Genomic DNA, 19,692 nt, shown 5'->3' on the forward strand with positions numbered 1-19,692 from the left:
TAGAGACGAACATCCACCGGTAACACATTCATAGAAACTATCTATCGTAAGTAGCGAATCTCTATTCATAGGTACAGTGGAACCATACGTCCATACCACTAAGAAGACACCTACATATATATCTCAGTAATGCGACGACATACTGTCAGCCAGGTCAGCCTAGAGCGTCCAGGCGCGCACACACACACACACACAGAGAGAGCTTCGCTCGAACCCGGTGAACGAGAGGAAAAAGCGGCTGGCTCTCGTTAAATATTTGATTTGACTTTTATGCACCGTGCTTTCAACGGAGCCGTGCTTTGCGTCTGGCTTTTTGTTGTTTTTTTTGTTGTTTTTTTTTTTTTGGTCCCTATAGTGGTGTCCACCACTACAGTGTCACTGTTTAACTTTTTTCAAAGGCTACGCCAGACGTTTTTGCACCCCCGTCACCTCCACTGCGTTTTCGAAGCGTCAATTATAGCGCAACTCCTGTACCTCCTGGGCCTTTGGAAAAAAGTTACACGCAGTGCTTTTCATTACCGCGCCAGTGAGTAATAAATAATGAAACTTTTTCGTGAATGTTTTATGTGAAATAGAAGGGTTTTTTTCGTATGCCCATTGATTGCGGTGAAAAGAATAGATAGCTGTGGATCTTTTTTTTTCAAACCCAAGTGAATAATCTGAACCACGCGGATGGTTGTGGATTCACTCGTTTCTGTTGAAAACGATTTCTTCTTATTCGATTTTGATTTAGAAAAATTTAACATGTGAATTAAAGATTTTTTAATTATTAATTTTTTTGAAAAAGTTGCACTGTTTTTGTAGGTGAAAAAATTTTATTTTCAAGTATTTGTAAACCTAAAAAACAGCTATGCTTATTTATTCCTGATCAATAAAAGTATGAAATATTTTGGTAGGTGGCGGTGAAATTCCCAAAGCCCTAAGAGTTCCGGCTTATTGCCAATTTTCCACACAACAGAGGATTCACTGTCACGCAACGGGAAAAGTTTCGCGATATTCTTCACTTCCCCGCAACTCCCCACGAAATCCGAATCCAGAGAATCCCATCAAGTGATTTCAATATTAGGTATGTTATCGAAATCCACCTTTTATTAAACCCTCGGGGCGCGCGTCCAGGCCGCTAAGTGGATGCCTGCGAAAGTACCCTTTTCCAGAATTTTCCTGTTTATTCGCATTTCTATGGCTACTCTCGCTCAATCCCTTCGCTTTTAGCCATCTTTTTCTTCCCTCTTCCATATATACCTTGAGCTTTCAACTTTCAGAACTGGAGTTTAAGTCAGCGAACGCATGAAGTTTAAGCATTTCTGTCGAAACTTGGTTGGATTTTAATTTATTATTTAATAAAAACCAGCTGTCATACTTTTATGTATAGTTGTAGTAATAGTTTGTAACTTTTTTCGCAACAGAAAAAAGTTACAAAGTTACAAGTTTTTTACTTTTGTTAATGAATACAAAATAATAAGAATTAAAAGATTTATATTTAATTATCGGACTTAACGTTTAACAAATTAATCAGTTTGCTAGTAAATTGCATTCATTCAATTATTCAAAAAATATACCAAGTGATCCGTCAATAGGAAACTTTCAAGCAAACATTTTTATTTAAAAATTTAAAAAATACTTGTTGTTATTACTGTATGCATCTATTTCTCCTCAATATAGTACAGTACTTGAAAGATTAATTGATAACTATGGATGGTTTGGGGTGCTGTTGCAACATCACTGATGGAAACGAAGGTAATGAAAATTCTAACCAATCTTTTCATGATTTAAAAAAAATTTTTTTTACTAATTGTTTTTTAAGACAACAGATGGTTTTAATTATACGAATAACACTCACGTTTGTTACACATAATTAACTTGTAAGAAGATACATTATACTGACTTGCGGTACCCCCCACACACCCTTATTTCTCTACTCGATGACACCACATCTGTCTCCTGCGAATGTCTATAGTCAAAAACTTGACGTCATTTATTTAAAATTTTATCGCTGAAAATTGAAATGATGGGATAAAAAGTGAAGATTTACTTTGAACTTTCTCGCAGTGGAAGGACTAAAAAAGAAGAAACATTCAAGTACCACTGAGTTAATCTTTCTTCTTTCTATGAAAAAAAGGCACCGATTCGAGAAAAAAAACTCGATCGGGAAAAATTTCCAATACCACAAACTACTTACTCCTTGCATCTCACTCTTTCTGTTTCTCACTTTTTTTTCCCCCCTTTTCATGCTCTGATACTTTTCCTGAGACGAGCAGTGAACTTTCCTTTTATGGACCCCTCGTTTTTTTCGATACTCGGGACGAACTTGTCTCTGCTCTTTATCTGACTTACTGATATCCTCTGATTTTTGTTCTCTGCTGCCAAAGGCTAGGGGGGTAATATACAGTTTTTAACCAGTTCGGGGCATCGTTTCCTCCTACACTTTCAAGATTTTCAAATACTCTTTCATCCATAGTGAAACTGATTGTTTTATATGTATTTGCCTCCTCTACTTTTAAATACTCGATTATAAATCTCCTGTGTATCTCTCGCACTGCATTAAAGTAAATTTATAACTATAAATCTATTATGAGGATAATATTTTTCGATGCATCTTCAAAGTAGACAAAATTTAAAATTATTTAAATATTTTTCAATTGAAAACTTGATGAATAGCGTCACCTGTTTGATATTTGAATGGTGTTTAAGTACATCGAGTCCTATTAAAATATCAAGCCACGTCCCTAGTAAAGAGAAAACTTGAAGTTGTGAAGCTTCGTAATGAGAAGCTGTTGAAAAAAAAAAAAAAAAAGTCCTAAGTATAACTCTTACTTCGTATTTTTCGAAAATCAATGATTACGTAATCTTCAGTGCCATAGAAAAGAGTCACAAAACAATGGATTTGTAGTGCACCTCGATGAATCTTTTGCAATGACTAACAAGGAGAAACTTCTCGATGAATAAATTAAACGAACGGTCGGTGATTTTACACAGTAAACACTGTGACTTTCCATTAATATTAACGTAGCTATCCATGAAAAAAACAATTTTTTTTCAACCAGACGTTAGTTTCTCAAGTTTTCCATTCCAGGAAATATAAAGCATATTTGTACCACCAAACCCTTAAACCAGCACGTATCGAAAAAAGTTTCCAAACCATATGCGTCACAAAAAAAAAAAAAAAAAAAAAAAATCCACACCACCGAGCCAAAACCAAACCGCCCAACTCCGAAATTCACCACAGTTATATATATACTTTTTCCTTCGAGCACATTCACTTGCGCCGCACGCCTCAATCCTCATTGCTCAGCTCCCGGGTCCTTTTACTTTTCATTAGCACCTCCTCCTCCGCCACCCCTTCGCTTTTCCCCCCTCGCCCTCCGTCTCTCTTCTTTTCTTTTCCCCATTGATAGAGCGACTCCACCTTTCCCTCGCAAGAGTTATTATCTCCAGTTTCTCCCGTGCACGTACCCATCGGATGCTCCTCGAATATCACCCCGTGCTTTCTCCGGCGCGGACGATCTCCCGTCTTTTTTCCGTCTCTCGCGAGACGGGCCGACGGGGGTTGGTGTCGAAAGCCAGCCCCGATAATTTGTGTATCCTCAAGCGATTCGTCCCTTTAAATTAGACCAATGGGAGCTCCCTCGCAACGAGTCAAAGCGATGTTGGCTCCCACCAGCCCGTGTACACAAAAGGGGTTTTAAAAGGAGGACGATAGCGCTGCTGGGCAACACGCGAAACTTCATCCTTCCCGGATACACCTCTTGGTTGTGCAGTTCGTATGTAGGTATACACGACCACGCTGCAACTGTTCAAGTTACGACGCGCCCATTACTTACGCTTCGACCTACCACCATCGCCGTGGGGGCAGGCTGGCTTTGCGGGGTCATTATAGCTTCCCCTCTCGAGTGTGCACCCCCGACCGTGTGGACAAAGTTCGGTCCAGCATCTCCCCCAGAAGCAACATACTTCTTGCTACCCGGAGCCCGACCACACATGTCCATGCGTGCTCCTTCGGGGCCTCTCCCATTCGGCTTGTTCGTGGAGATCGGTATCAATATATATATATATGTGTTATTGGCAGTGAATGCGGGGGCTAAGTTCACTGGAGCGCGTACACACGTGTATGTGCCTGTGGTATGGGTACACGTGCATAAAGGAGGATTTTGCTGCTCGCGAGGTTTACGCTTTCCCGTTCGACGCGAGTGGCATTCGAGACCGCGGTTTGTTCGAGGTGTAGCTGAGAAATAACGAATGGATGGATGGACGCGTTTTTACGGGATGGCCTGCAGTTGGTTGGGGCAAATATGAAAAGAGCCACGGAGGGATAGTCGCGCGCAACGATTTTGGAGGGAAGATCGTAGATCAAAGATACACAGTGCAATGAAATGTAAGAGGGATGCGGATGAGGCAGTAGTTGTTGGATTTTGTCAAAAGAAAGGACATGAAATGGAGCAAAGGATATCCCGAGTAATGTCTCTGAGACTTAAACACGGGCATAAAGTAGTGAGAAATCGTTTGAACAATAACAGAGATGAACAAGTATGAAAATAAAATGCCTAAAGATACGTGCATTGAAAAAAAACGCGAGGGATTATTGATCAATCGATAGGTTTCTTACATCTTTGTACAATTTTTAATTGATTTTTGAAGCTGAATTTATAATAAACAAATGTAACATTGCATTATTCGTTCTACATGAAATTAATTTCTTTCTCTTTTTTATGTTTCAGGTAAGTTTCGGATAAGGATTTGGCAACAGTGACTACATATTTGGTAAAATGTACATATATACCTCATCACTCCAATGTATACATTTTTTTTTACCCTGTGACTATTACTAGATTCGATGATTGAAAAAAAAAACTTTATCCTTCAAGTTTCATCAGATTTATCGAAAACTTGTTTGAATATCTTAAAATATCTTCTTTAAAAAAAAAAAAACATATACATTTGTTTATGGTTGCAGAAATCGCAGTTGCAATATCGAAAGAGACCAATAAGAAAAACAGGGAGGAAATTTAAAAAAAAGCACCTGAATCATACACGACAGTAATCAAAAGTCATAACCCACATCAAGTGGAGGGAAACGGGGAGGGGGAAATCGGATAAACCGGTGTGGGTATACGAGAGTAAATGGGGAAGGGCAAAAATGTCATAAAAACATAGGGCAGCAGGTCGCAGTAAGTCAAGTTAGTGTCCGTAGAGCTGAAAATTGCTCCCACGGGAGGATAAAGGAGAGAGGGATGAGTCGGCGGGTATGGAGCTTTGCACAATGTCCACATCGAGTCGGGGAGTCCTGTGACATTCTCCATTTATTTGAGCGACATTGCACGCCTCCAATCAAAATTAGATCCTGCGAGCCCTTTTTTTTTTTTTTTTTTTTTTTTTCGTTAAATCAAAAGTGCCCCTTTTTTAACGGAGAAGTCTTCTTCAAATAACAAAAACTCAACCCGGCTGTACCCACTGAAAAATATTACGTATAGAGTTTGTTTTTAATTATCGTGGCAAGCCGTTTTTTATCCCTTTACCGTTTCAACAACCGAGGACTACAGTTGATATAGGAAAATGTATAAGCTCACGTAGAAAAAATATTGTCACCTGCGAAGAAGAAATAAACTATAGTTTGATCTGTACTTTGAATAATGTGGTAAAAGATATATAATATAATTATGTGCCCGCAAAAAACGGCTTATACCTATATAATTACCACCATTTTGTAAGGATTAAAAATATCTTTTTTCTTACCCTGGTCTTGTTAACGTGCGTTACATGGGAACATCCCCCAAAAAATATACATGTGCGCCCTGCATACACCCGCAGTCGAGTTTCACCCCAATGAAACCTCGAAACAAAGAAACATTTACCATCACGTTGATCGATCCATCAAACTCACGTGGGCGTGTTTGGTTTTTCTTTGTTTTATCGTTTCGCGAAAATCCACCCCCCGATGAAATGGAAAAACACACACGTAACAGCAGCCGTCGAAAGAACACGCGCGCGCCGGGAGAAATAATTTCCCGCAAAAAAATAATCACGAGCACCCAGAAACCGTTATATATACACACGCGCGCATATACAGAGTACAGCGTAAGGGGAAAACCGGCACGGGGAGCAAATCTAAAATCGATACATGTGCATAATGTGTACGCATATAACTGTATCACCGAGTGCGGAACGAGGATGGAAAGGGTTATTGGATGGAGAATTTGTGTATTACTCTACGTAGAGATAGAGGGAGAGGGGGTAGGTGGTATCGAGTGTCAGCGCCTTGCTAATGCAAATACTTTGGCTAGTCGCTTGTTGGTACATGTGCCAGGGCCCTCCGAGAGAGGCTGCGTATAATACCAGGGCGCAATTAATCGTTGGCGATATTGAGTTTCTGAACGTATCGCGGGTATAACGTGGCGATTGCAAGTGACGTTTGAGAGTCACGCTTGGGAAATTATAAATTTTGAACTGCGAGCATGTCAATAATACTATCGATTCATGCAGGAGTTGGATTAAAAAAAAACAAAAAAACAAAAAAAAGTTGAAAATTCAATGCATCACGTCGCTCTTTGGATTGAATTTCACCCTCGGCAACAATAGTTTTGTTCCATCAAACTTTACAATATATTTTTAGGTCGGATATTAAAAAAAAAAAAAAAAAAATTCAATAAAGTTTGATATTACACCAGTACATGGAATCCAAACATATTCGTCGGCTAGATTGTTTGTACTATCGGAGAGTGAAAACCAATATATAGGACCTTCGTATGAATTTCGGGGAAAAAACTTTGGGATTTCAGAGTAAACAAAAGCGATTTCATCTGAGATTTTCATTTATGTTCGGAAAAATTGTTTACTCCTAATAAATCTGAGCTGCAACGAATAAAAGCGTATACTTAAAGTTGGAAGAAAGGAAAAAAAAAACATTACACTCCCACTCAAAATTAAAGCAGTTTTTTCATGATCAGTGCACTGAAAACAATCATCTCTCGAAAATTTTTCCGGGGGGCTCGTCCGGCAAAGCCTTTATTTTTACGACCCCCTTATATACACGTGCGAGCAAGCACATCCTGTTTTCGACGAAGCCGGACAACCGACCGCAGTTCGCGGAATCGGGCTCGACTCGATCGAGATACGCCGGCGATCCGGACGCGACTGCAGCTGGCACCGTTGCTCTCCACCCCCTGTTCCCTTATCTTACTCCCAAAGTCAGCCATCAGCCGGAGTCGAGAGGGAGCCAATCGCGGCCCGATGGATCGGGGCAAATTTTTCAGTGCATTTCTCCCGGAAATTGGAAAATTTTTATGTACCGGCGACCCCAGCGCGGATGGCTCTTTTCTTATCCCCGCGTTTTCTCTTCTTCACTCTATTTTCCTTTTTTTTTCCGGGTGATCGATATCTGCCTTGAGTAAACTCCGTCGGGATATATGAGCCGGTGGTGGCGAAGAGTGACCACATATACGCTGGATAAATTTTACATCGCTGCGGTAGTTTTGCTGCGGCAAGGGACCACTGACAGCTTGATTAGCTGCTTTTGAACGGCGCTTCGGGGGTTGTTAAACTTAAGGTTAAACAATCTGTTAAAATGCATAGCTATGCCTATAAATGATTATTGCAGAGTTTCAAGACCTCAAAGTCCCGAGGAAACCAAGGGGGGAAACATTATTTACATTATAACTAAAAATACATGATGTATGAAAAAAATTATTAATACAATTTTCAGATCAGCTCTCTTTTTCTGCACCAACAGCACTGAGAAATGCCCTTAAAATTTAATGATTAGTGCGTGTACTTCGTGTATAGGTACACACAGACTGCACCATCCCTCATTTTCTATAAATTATTTACTCTGGTAACGTTCCACGTCGCTCCACTGCTGAAATTCGTAAGATGTATGGATAATGGAACACTTCTCTAGCAGGAAATTGTTTCTTCATCGTCAAGGTATCTCTCTGGTGGTACGAGTACGATACCCTGAAACATTTTTTATATACGTATAGTCGTGGAATATAGTTTGAGCTACTTCCGAAAGTTCCAGACTGATATTGATCACAAACATAAACTTTACATGTAGCCCTCCGATCGAGTAACCTTTGTTTCGCCAACATCCCTTGAAATTGCTTTGATTCGCTGTGATGTAACTCGATAAGCCAAGCAATAAGTAACGTAAGCAAAACTAAAAATTTAGAGATTCATCTCATTTTTTCCGTGGTGTTTTTCATATCACGTCTCACAATTTTGGAGGTAAAATAAATTTAAAAAATTCCCTACCTCTCCCTTTGTGATATTAAAGAGAATCGGCGAACTCGATCTTAATCAACTTTTCAATCTTTCAATCCGAGCTTAATATTCCCGAGCACATTGTTCCAAGAAAAAGTTGAGACGTCGAAACCCATTAAAGCGCGAAATTGACGAGTAAAATTTGGCCCCTTTCCCTCTCCTTTTTTTTTTGTTTCATTACTTTCTCATTAACTTCGTACACACCGTATACCTATATACATACTCGGTCCGCCGCTCGCGCTTTCCTTTCTCATTTTTCTCGCGACTTTGAGCTCGAATACGTTCCTCTCCTTCTCTCACTTTCAATTCTCTTCCCCGTACACTTTTCGAGCATCCCTCACCCTCCCTTTTTATCATATAACTATGTATACAAATTCACTTATGCAACATCACCTATATATGTATACACCGCGGAGCAAAGAAAAGCTCCTGCTTCCCGACAAATTAGACTTTGTGCGGGCCTTTCGCCTACAGTGAGAGAGAGAGAGAGAGAGAGAGAGAGAGAGAAATAAGGTAATAAAAGTGTAACTCGTGCCAGAGACGCGAAATTGCGGAGTTGGTACAGTGTAACAGCCAAAGGATGGAGAGTATCAATTTTCAAAACTTCTCCTTGCAGCAGAAGAATCCTGATGTATTTTCTTACGTAGCGCTCGCGTAGAGCGTAATTAATCGATCCTCATCAAAGGATCGAGAAGTAATTTTGTTCGGGTCGCGATGAGACGGATTTTTGGTCATTAAGATGTTCCAACTGTAATTTACGGTAAAACTTTCCACCGAGAAATAACACTCAATCTTGCTTGTCTTGCGAAAAGGACAATTCCTGATTGGCCAAGATGACAATTTTTTTTTCATAAAATTTTACTGTCGTCCCAGGACTCTCTTGAGAATATTCCTGATGGCTCTGCATTTCCGTGTTCCATAAAGGCAAGCTAACGAGTATATAAATATGTGCACGAAAAAATAAGGGCAACACATACGAGGAAACGAAACTTTCCCACCAAAACCCTGGAAATGGCCACGTGTGCACGTATTACGCTCCGTGAGTCCAATATTAGTATACTCATGTGGTTGTAATAATCGTGGGTATACCATTAAAGCAGCATTAAAAAGAAAACAATGAGTATCGTATATACCGCATACAATGCGGTTCATGCAGAGTCCGTAAGTGGATAACTAATTCTCTGGTCCAATTGCATTTAACATACAGTTTCGTATTCGTGCAGCATACGTTTATACGACCGAACCGAAACGCGCAATCTATGTAAACTTACCTCGAGACGATAAACATCAAAATTGTCGTTACTATATTGCAGTTGTTGGGGAAAGCGTGCGTGAATGCGCTTTATTGGAGTATACATCGTGTGCTGGGGCGCAGATATCGGTAACGACGTGTATATACGAGGAGTATCTCGATTGGCTGAAATTGCCTTGTGCGTTATTGATTGATTGGAAGTCGAATTGATAAGAGTGGCTGCTCACAAATGTATATCTATATATATACTATGTGATGCGTATCGATTCGGTAGAATGAATTGATATCGTCGGAAAATTGGTAATTTTTATGAGGAGATTAATTGTTTTTTGGTTCTTCCATCTGTTTTTTTGGTGTAACTGTTGTTTTGGTCCCAACATAAAATTTCTAGCTCGAAATTACAGCCCATAGGTGCAATGCGTTGAGAAAGTTACTTAAGGTGAATGTGTCCTATACAAGTCATGATTAATCTCAATTAAATGGGTTGTTCTCATTTTGGGTAATTAATGTCTCGTGGGAGGCAACCGGCTTCAATTACCGGTCACAGCGAGAGCAAAGTCTCGGTTGGAGCCAACCAGTTTAGCGAAACTGTTCTCCTTTATAATTTATTACGAATATTTTATTTCTAGAGACACTTTTTCTGTATACTAAAATAAAAATGGTTAAGCAATACATTAGCGTTTTACAGTTAAAATAATAATAATAATCATAATAATAGTGATAATAATAATAAAATAACAATAATAAAACTATGATATTTATTATAATAATAATACTTATGATGATAATAACATTGTAATTAAAAGTATAATGTTTATAATTATAGTAATAACAAAATTAAAATTTTTTTTAAATATTATCTTTCGTTTCCGTTTTCATTGTGCGTTTTAAATGAAACACGCCAATCATTAAATTTTTTATTGTAAATCATTTAATTAAAATGCAATAAAAGCAGTTACTCAGAACATGGATGCAAGCAGTTGGATTTCAATTATTATGAATTCCGTGACTATAATTAAATATAAATTGTTAACTAATATTTTTTGACAAAATTAAATTCAAAGAAATAATAATAGTAAAAATAATAATAATAATGATGATAGTAATAATAATAATAATAATAATTAAAATAATAGTAAAATAAATTTTATTACTACTTTTTTAGTTTTTGTCAAAATTAAACTTAAAAAAAATAATAATAAAAAAACAATAACAATAAAATTGTAATTTTTAAATTATTCTTATTCTGTTCCATTTTTTTGCGCGTTTGAAATAAAATACATCAATCCTAAAATTTTGTTTGGTAGATCCTTTAATCTAAAATTTGACAAAAGCATTTATACAATTTTCGTACTTGTGCGGAAGCAGTTAGATTTCAATTATTATTATTTCCGTGAATGTAATAAAATACAAATTGTCAACTAATATTTTTTTTCGTCAAAACTAAATTTGAAATAATAATAATATCATAATAATAATAATAATATCATAATAATAATAATAATAATAATAATAATAATAATAATATCAGAAATCATATTATAGTAAAGAACTCATGAAACTTTTCTAAAACTATCCTGATTCGATTCATCGATTGAAAATTTATTGAATAATTTAACGTTTTGGTATTGAATGGGAAAAACTCCTTAAATCGAAGAGTATCGTAATATATTGTAGTAAACTTTTAAAATTAGATTTTTTGCTCAATCTCAATCTCGTGTCATGGACGTGGCTGCAAATATTTTATTTTGCATATCAAGCACTCGTGTTTATCTTGCCTTTTTCAATAAAACGACGAGTGCTGAGAGCAACGATGGTTCCTAGGACAAGCGTTAGGCTCAACTTTAAACAATCAATAATTGATACGTCGTTTGTTTGAAAATCGTAACGAGAAACTTTTGGTCACTACGTAAATCTTTTCGATTTAATAAAAATAATTACCAAACATTGAAAATGAACTAAGTGTCTGGAATATTGTCCTAACTTTAAACATTCATTTACCTGGAGCCTCTTGACTATTCTCAAAAGTATTGGTCTCCATTTAATTAAGTTGGAAAGCCTTTCGTTGAAAATCGAAGTAACAAAGAGTCACATGTTCAAAGAGAAAACGATGTCCTGAAAACAAATAGGTTTTGGCCTTCACTTTGAAAAAAAAAATTTTTTTTTATTTTGGGCCGTTATGAAGAGGAAGTGTTTCCAATTTTTTCGGAAGCTAAAAATTTTTACTCTGTAACTATGAAGCTGAGTACAGTATAATGTATTTAAAAACATTTTCTATTAATTGTCCAGTACGAAAGATAGTAAACGAAAAAATTAAAAGAAAACTAATTTTCTCACTAGTTGCGGTTGCTTTCACATGCATCGAGTATGACGAGTATGACGAAAGAACACGGTTAAACTCATTCCACTTTAAGTTTGTTAAGTAATTTGTACTGTTATTAAAAAAATATTAAACTCAATATTTTCATTGAAGTTGTAAAAAAAAAATTTGTTAAATAGTTGAATTAAACATTAGGATTATTGAAAAAAACTATTTTAAATATTTATAGTTAACAGCATTTAGTTAAATATTAAATTAGAGCCGAAACGGAATTCCGTATCTGCGATACCAAACTACAACAAACCGTGCACGAGTATAAACTTTGTTTAATTATGTTACATATAAAAAAAAAAAAAAAAAAAAAAAAATGTATGCATGCACTCAAAATAGGTGCTGAACACGCGAGTCAATGCAGAGCAACGGGGATCATGAATTTCGGCAGACACGTCAGCGTGTCTAGAGCAAAAGCCTCGCGGCTGTCGCGCACGGGAGGAGGAGAGGATAAAAAGCGGTCTTTGTGTACAACATAATGCATGCCGTGTCACATGCATATCAGAGAAAGAGAGAGAGAGAGACAGCTCCCGATACTTCAACGTCAACTCTACCTATACGTATACACGTATGATAACAATGTGCAAGCCATACATGTATGTACTATGCTTTAACTTACGTCTGTATGGGTCGTATTATATATTGGACGTAGGGGGTTGGGGGTTGGTCGCTCAGGGTTACCAAACTACATAGTGATGAAGAGGCCATATCATATCCCTTTCATGCAAGTATAAAATGGCCCGTACGTGCACGGTGACTTTTGATATACATACCCAGTTTATCATAATAGTCTATGGTGATGGGTACAGGGGCATCGGATGGAGCTTATCGTCGTTACAGTCGTCATCTCAATGAAACTGTATCCTCCCAACATCTTTTGGATGAAAATTAAGATATATATTATCTGTATCTCGATTCGAGTGTTTAAAATTTTATGAGTACGTGCAACAAGGATGACAAACTTGTAATCAATTAATTGTTTTCTGCTTGCGTTCTCTCCAGCTTTACCGTGGTAAAAAACAAATGTGGCATCAAAGGAGGGTACATGGACACCTTTAATCTTTTTTTTTTTTTTTTTTTTTTTTTTTTTTTTTTTTTTTTTCATGGATCTCTAATAAAAATAGGCCCATTGGCCATACGTGCCAACTCTTAAATAATTTTTATCAGGGTAGGGATACTTAATTAATGTAATCCTTAAAAAAATTTTAATATACGATTATCCAAATCTATCCAGGGTTAAGTACCTTTTTCTTGAATTTGTATCGGAATTCTGAGTTGACTGTCGAATTTTTCAATTCGTGGAATAACATTTATACGGTTTCAGACAAAAAATAATAAACAAACACTCCATAACGTACAGTACGCGCGCTATTTCTCATATTTATTGAAAATTAAACTCCATACTATGGTGTCACCGTCGCAAAACCACCACACTAGAAATTTTCGAGCAAAATTAATACAAACATGTGTGAATAAAGCTACAAGTAGGTAACTCAATTTTTTAGTTTTAAAAATACGTTCAAAAATGTATGTATGTGTAAGATACATTTAGCATTTAATAAAATAAAAATGAATCCAAGTGCGCGTTTCAAAACCATACGTACTCAATAAAAAATTAAAACTCAATAGAAGACAAGTATTAAAAAAAAAAAAAAAAATTCAAGTAAAGTAAATTAAAATAAGATATTGAAGAATTTAAATTCAATCACTTGTTTGTAGTTAATTTTATACTTCATTAAACTTTTCTAGCGGTTGCAGATCGAAAGGCAAAATCTTCGTATTTCTGACTTATCACGTTTGATTTCAGTCCATATACTGTTTCCAGACCATCAAACGTATTTCATTCACGTTAAAAGTCACAAACGTTTTCACTCGAGCAGAGTAAACCCTCAAACTTTTCAATACAATCACCAAATCCTTTCCAATTAAAAAATAAACGAAAAAAAAAAAAAAAAAAAAAAAAAAATTCATCCATGCACGTGACAAAATCCCCTCGCACCGGACTCTGTCAATTAATCACCGAGAAACCCACTTTCAGGGGCGAACGAAAAAAAAATGAACCAGCAAAACTCGCAATTCCACTCCATATGGGCCCTTAAAACGGTGGGGTGGGGGGGTGGGGAGGTATCTTCATTAGCGCACAAGCTCGACAACTCCGAGGGGTAGCAATCCACGGGTGGCAGGTGGCAATCAACCCCCCCCTGTCCTGGATAAACACGAGGTGGGCAGGGTAACGCACGTATATACAGCATCGGTAACGTCCAGGGAGACGAGGGAGACACGACGAGGCATCGTTGTTATCTAGCTCGTACATGCCCGTACCCCTGATTATTACAATACCAATAAACCCACCGAGATGGCATACACGCGTTCGCGAAAGAGCTTCGATGATAGATTTGGACGATCGGCACCGCACGATACTACGTCAAGCCCCCCCTCCGCAGCCCGTTTGTTTCTCAGAGTGGAGGGACTGTACATCGATTTATAACTGGTCGTTCCGTGGCTTAAATTACTGCGCATGTACATATACACGTAAGCGTGCAATGTACGCGAAAGTGGACCGCTTGAAATTACACCACGGCCGCCGGGGGGGGTGCCGGCTCGACATTGCGATTTTGTGTTTGGAAAACGCGGTAGGTTTGGCGACAACTCCGCGGTTGTATAATGCAACCAAGTCTCGGTTGGAGCTATAACTTTGTAGTGCTCGGCAGTTATTGCGCGGATCGACCGCCAAGTATGGGGTAGCGCGTGGCTGGTGGTCTGTACATAGACGGGATGTGGATATGCACATGTGGGGGAGGATGGGTACGGGTTTGTGCTCTGCTTCGCGGATTACGCGTGGTAATGTGTGGCTGGGTGTTGGGTAGGCTGTTTCCATGGATGATCAATCGTACATTTACACACAAAATTTTTTTTTTTTTTCTTTGCTCTTAGACTCGAGAGTTTCATTTTTTTTTCTTACTTACGCTTGTGAAAGTTTTTTTTTTTTCTTCTGCGTTTGGCGAGGAGCCTTTCTTTTTATCAAACGCGAGAGACTTTTTCTTTTGGATAGTGAGAGGCTGGAAATCTTCGAGAGGAGAATCGGTTTAAGAGGTTGGGGGATCAGTGAGACATTTTCAGACTCGGGCACAATTTTTTTTTGGATTTTCAATCTCTTTGAAAAAACATTTTTTTTTTTTTCTGAATAATGTGCATACTTTTATGTGAAAAAAATTTTTTTCCATCACTTCTCACAATACAGAACTAAAAAATTTCTTTTTAAATGAGGAGTGCAATACATATTTTATAATGATTTTTATTGTAAAATTAAACTTTGAATTAAACATTTAAATAAAGTTTTTTAAATTATAATTAATTGTTTTCACTGGAAAAATTTTTGTAAAAGCTTGTTTTAACTGGTAATCAGAGAAAAAATGATTAATACAAATATTTTTATACGTATATGTACGACTTTAAGTTCATACTTGAACTAGAAGGTTTCAAATTTAGTAAAAATTTTTTGAAACAGAAAATTAAAGCATTAGCAACAAGTTTACGGAAAATTAAAAAAAAATTAATTTTTTGATATACGAAACACTTTAATGACTGTAAATTAATATTTCTTTGTTTAAGAGAGGATGATGTACATGATGATATGTGGGGCGTACAAGAAATTCAGGTGTACCAAATGTATGGAAACCTAACTTCTTAGAAATTACAAAAAGGCTTACGTAGGAATGATAACGATTGTACATTTGATAAAACTGGATATTTTATTAGCCTGCACTTTTCCCCTACTTTGGTGTGACATGTGTCACTTTTGGTCTGAATATCTGATATTTCAACAAAAAGTTGTCAAGATAAAATTATCAGTTCCAAAATTCAAACCACTTTGTATTCAAAAGACATTTTAAAACGTATGTAAATGGAATTTTTTCCACGCAACATTAACATTTGACATCTAAGGGGTAGCAAAATCTAAGTTATATTTAAAAAAATAATTTTTCAAGAATACTTTTGCTTTGAAACAGTTATTATTTCTAGATTTCCAAAAATACGCTTCAAGAAAAAACGATGAAAAATATTAAAATAGTAAAATGTAACAATTGTAAAAAAAAGTATTAATAGCATATATATTCCTTTTACTCTGGTAAAAAATGTAAAATTTTCACATATTTAATTATGAAAGTATTTAAAACATTTTCCGAAGGTATCAATAGACTTATTTAATCATCTTGGATATTCAAGCTTAATTTAAAGTATTTAAGTATAATACTTTGACTATTTTTTCAATCTAAATTTTTTTTTCATTGTAAGGCATTATAAAAATTTTTTTAAGCATTGTATTACAAGTAGTAATGAAAACTGTTTTATCGCTATTCTTAGTATAATATTTAATATTTTAATACTTTTTAAGCACTTTGAGTTTTCTTTTTTTTTTTTTTTTTTAATAGTTTTTAAATCGTAATCCACTGTTTTGTTATTTTGTTTAAAAAAAATGTTGTAAACCAGCGTATTATAAGTCATACTTGAGGAAAAAATTCAAGCACAAATAATGCATCACAACTGTAGAAAAAAATTGTACTGATAAATAATAAAAGAAATATACGTACGTGCCCAATTCGATTGCATTAATAAATAAATACAAATATTTTCTGAAACTAGTTCTGTTATCGATCCAAACAGTGTATTCAAACTGCGCGCGCGCACGTGCACACATAACCACAAAAAAATCCCTAGGCAAGCAAGAAAAAAAAAGAAACAGACCTTCTCTGACTTCTGCTGGCGGAGGCGGCGCGTGTGTTTATATTTTTGTGACATGGGAGAAAAAGAAGTCCGAAAGTCAGTTGTTTGTTTGCTTCCTTCACTTTGTGTGTCGTTAATTTTGATCTTCCATTAATAAAGAATACACGTAGATTTCTGAATAAATTTCACGGATATGATATTAGTATACATAGCGTACAACAATCGCATATATCTTCGAAAGTCGAAGGTTGTAAAGTTTTGTGGATGAGTTGCAGAGGTTATATGTATGTGAAGGTGACAAACATTATACCTATGGACATAAACCAAAAAAGTGCAACAAGTTGATTTTAAAAGTATTTTATTGTTAACACAAAAATAAGATGGATTCCAGTTCATCGAGTCTGTCAACTTTTTCAAAGATTCAGCAGAGCAAACGAGTGCAGGCATTGCTGATGTCCAAACTAAAGATGGATCCCAAAACACCTACCCAAATATTTGTAACAAATCCTTCTTCCCTATCAAAAACATGTTCTTCCTCACCTGCTATCATAAAAATTTTCCCAAGCAACTTTAACAAAGTCACTTTATCTAAATGTAAAGATGTACTTCAGAGCAACACAAGCATATTACAGGATAAACCATCAACTTCAGCAGGTATCTAATCGATGTTGTTAAATAATTTATAATAGTTTGCTTTGACTAACTTACATATCTTTAATTAAAACGCTTAGTTTAAATTTTTATTTGGCAATAATTATTTTAGTAATCGATGGTGATGCAAATATCGAAATCACAGAAAATTTTTCGGAGGAAGTTATTGTACCAAGTAATGTTAACGAAATTATTGAAACTAGTGAAAGTTCATCTAATGATGGTAACAAAATTAAAGATAATTATTGTGACCCATTAGAAAATACTGCAACTTGTGAAATTGTTGGCAAACAACCAATTAAAATCTCATCGACGAGATCTTTACAGAAATCAAACATTAAAGTTTTGAAAAGACCATCATGTAATAAATTTTCTAAGTTCTTATGTTTTTAATTTAATTCTTAAATAGCATCTATGATAAAGTTTCTCACTACTTTAGCAAGTTCATCTACCAGTATCCCCATGAAAGTAAGCAAGAATCACAGCAAAGAATGTTGTTGTATGTATGATTGAAATATCAAAATAGAACAATATGATAAAGATTTGAATCTTATACTACTATAACGATTTATCAGCTTGTTGTAGAGAAACTCTGGAAGCTATTCTAATTCATCAACAGGAAATATTAAATTTGCTGCAACATAAAATGCCTGTAGGAAAAACGGGACCCATATTGTCTTCAGAAAAATTAGACCTCTTACCATTTATGCCTTTTGAAGACATAAATGACTTCTTGGATTTTGATGAATCACTATCAAATGAAAATGTTCAATACCAGTTTGTAAGTTTTATTATTATTATTATTATTATTATTATTATTATTATTATTATTATTATTATTATATTATAAAACTATGAATTATGGCTTACTTTGTAGATTGTAAAGCTAAATAAGTTGCTTGTTCCAACTGAACAAAAATCAGTATCAAATATTATGTCTTCGATTCTGTCAAATGAATTGTGTAAAAATATTTCTTGGATAGGTGTGAAAGATACTGTCCCTTTTGGTACATCTAACATGGTTGGGTTGATAGTTGGTAAGTCTTTAAGTAATTTTATTGGTGGTTTTTTTCACAAAAATTTCAGATTTTTAAAGTTATTTCATGGAATTATCTACAGATCTTATTCAAGAACACCATCAAATCCATATAGATGCTGTAAGGAATCGAATTGCCGAATGGCTTCGAAGATGCGGTGATAGAATAAATAACGAATTAAGGAGGAGACAGAAAAGAGTAGAACAAGGCTATAGTCAATAAGTAACGTTCATATGTAAGAGTACGTTTAAGAATTTTCCATTAAGCATTAGAATTACTAAGACAAAGAGTGTTGAAAAAAATTATTCATGATACAATTAAATAAAGAAAGTGTGTGTTCTATTTTAATTACAATTTTTTAGTCTCCTTTTTTCATGATTTTCTAATAAATCCATCACCTTGCTCCATTTATTTTTGAATATTGATTTACATCTTAACATTCATAGCAGAGTAAAATCTTCAAATATTTCTTTTGTGATCTCCATTCAATACAAATAACTTGAATTTAATCTGAATAGATAATCATAAAAATAATTAAGTTCTAAAACTTGAATACTTAATTAAAAAAAAAAAAAAAAAACATGCCGAAACCAAGCATATTAAACGACAATTTTTTTTTTTTTCATTCCTATAGCTCTGCAATGTGAGCCGAATTATAGCTTACTGAAAGTCGTTCTTTAAATTCACGACAAATTCTGGTTGAACAGTTTTTTTCAAGATCTTACTTAAAAAAAATATATAAAAATCAGTTTTTTTTTTTCTAACATTATTAGCATAAAAACTGACAAAGTTATACGACCATGAAATGGATATTCCGTTTTGTCAGCAATGATATGAATTTATAAATATGAGAATAAAGTCAAATTTACACGGAGAGCGTCTTTATCTCAGTTATAATGCGATTATAAAATATTAGAGCTCCGTAAAGCTATTTTTTTTAAATAAAATAAGAATTTAAAAAAAAATATATTTTTACAATTAACACCCCATTTTAAGCGATTGTTTATTCCGGCCCTTGAAATATGCCGATTTTCGTAGAATGACCCATATATAAGAAAACGTACGTTTTTCCTTTAAATACTATTTATACTTTGAAAGTTCATATTTCATAATCAAAATACTTACAGTAGGTTGAACTTATTAATGTAAACTCACGTGCATTATCTGTTCTAGTGGTATTTACTGGTTAGTTTTTATATTTTAACAATATAAAATTAGAAAATTTTTTTTAAAACAGCCAATATTCATCGAAAATTTTGTATCAAATTTTTTATATTTGCTAGATTCTTGTTTTGATTGCCATCAATTTGTTGTATTTGTTAGTCATACGTATTTTTAAAGCGATTACAGGACAAAGAGGGTGTACATGGATATTAGTCCAACCACAGTCTTATATCATAAGT

At 35.2% G+C, this 19,692-nt stretch overlaps 2 protein-coding genes across 3 annotated transcripts in view; both read left to right on the forward strand.

Moving 5' to 3' along the window:
- Nucleotides 1-19,692, forward strand: part of LOC106638851 (uncharacterized) — a 153,079-nt gene that overhangs the window by 101,509 nt on the left and 31,878 nt on the right. The gene's annotated exons all lie outside the window — the stretch shown is intronic.
- Nucleotides 16,685-18,596, forward strand: LOC106638849 (uncharacterized). Of its 2 annotated transcripts, XM_089594488.1 has the most exons (7): nucleotides 16,685-16,895; nucleotides 16,982-17,255; nucleotides 17,365-17,613; nucleotides 17,692-17,751; nucleotides 17,828-18,033; nucleotides 18,130-18,289; nucleotides 18,372-18,596. In XM_089594488.1, the coding sequence occupies exons 1-7, from the start codon at nucleotides 16,866-16,868 to the stop codon at nucleotides 18,509-18,511; spliced, it is 1,119 nt and encodes a 372-aa protein (XP_089450614.1). In that variant the 5' UTR covers nucleotides 16,685-16,865; the 3' UTR covers nucleotides 18,512-18,596. The 2 variants fall into 2 exon arrangements, with proteins under 2 accessions (XP_089450614.1, XP_014207707.2); XM_014352221.2 differs by having other exon boundaries at nucleotides 16,685-17,255.

Source organism: Copidosoma floridanum, unplaced genomic scaffold (genome assembly GCF_036245765.1).
Source record: "Copidosoma floridanum isolate Cflo_tuat_1 unplaced genomic scaffold, Cflo_Japanese_pri ptg000021l, whole genome shotgun sequence".
In the NCBI taxonomy this organism is placed as follows: domain Eukaryota; kingdom Metazoa; phylum Arthropoda; class Insecta; order Hymenoptera; family Encyrtidae; genus Copidosoma; species Copidosoma floridanum.

Coding starts and splice junctions, on each gene's coding strand:
- LOC106638849 (XM_089594488.1), top strand. CDS start 16,866: ATGAGTTGCAGAGGTTATATGTATGTGAAG. Junction 16,896..16,981: donor GAGGTTATATGTATGTGAAG/GTGACAAACATT, acceptor CACAAAAATAAG/ATGGATTCCAGTTCATCGAG. Junction 17,614..17,691: donor AGTTTTGAAAAGACCATCAT/GTAATAAATTTT, acceptor TCACTACTTTAG/CAAGTTCATCTACCAGTATC.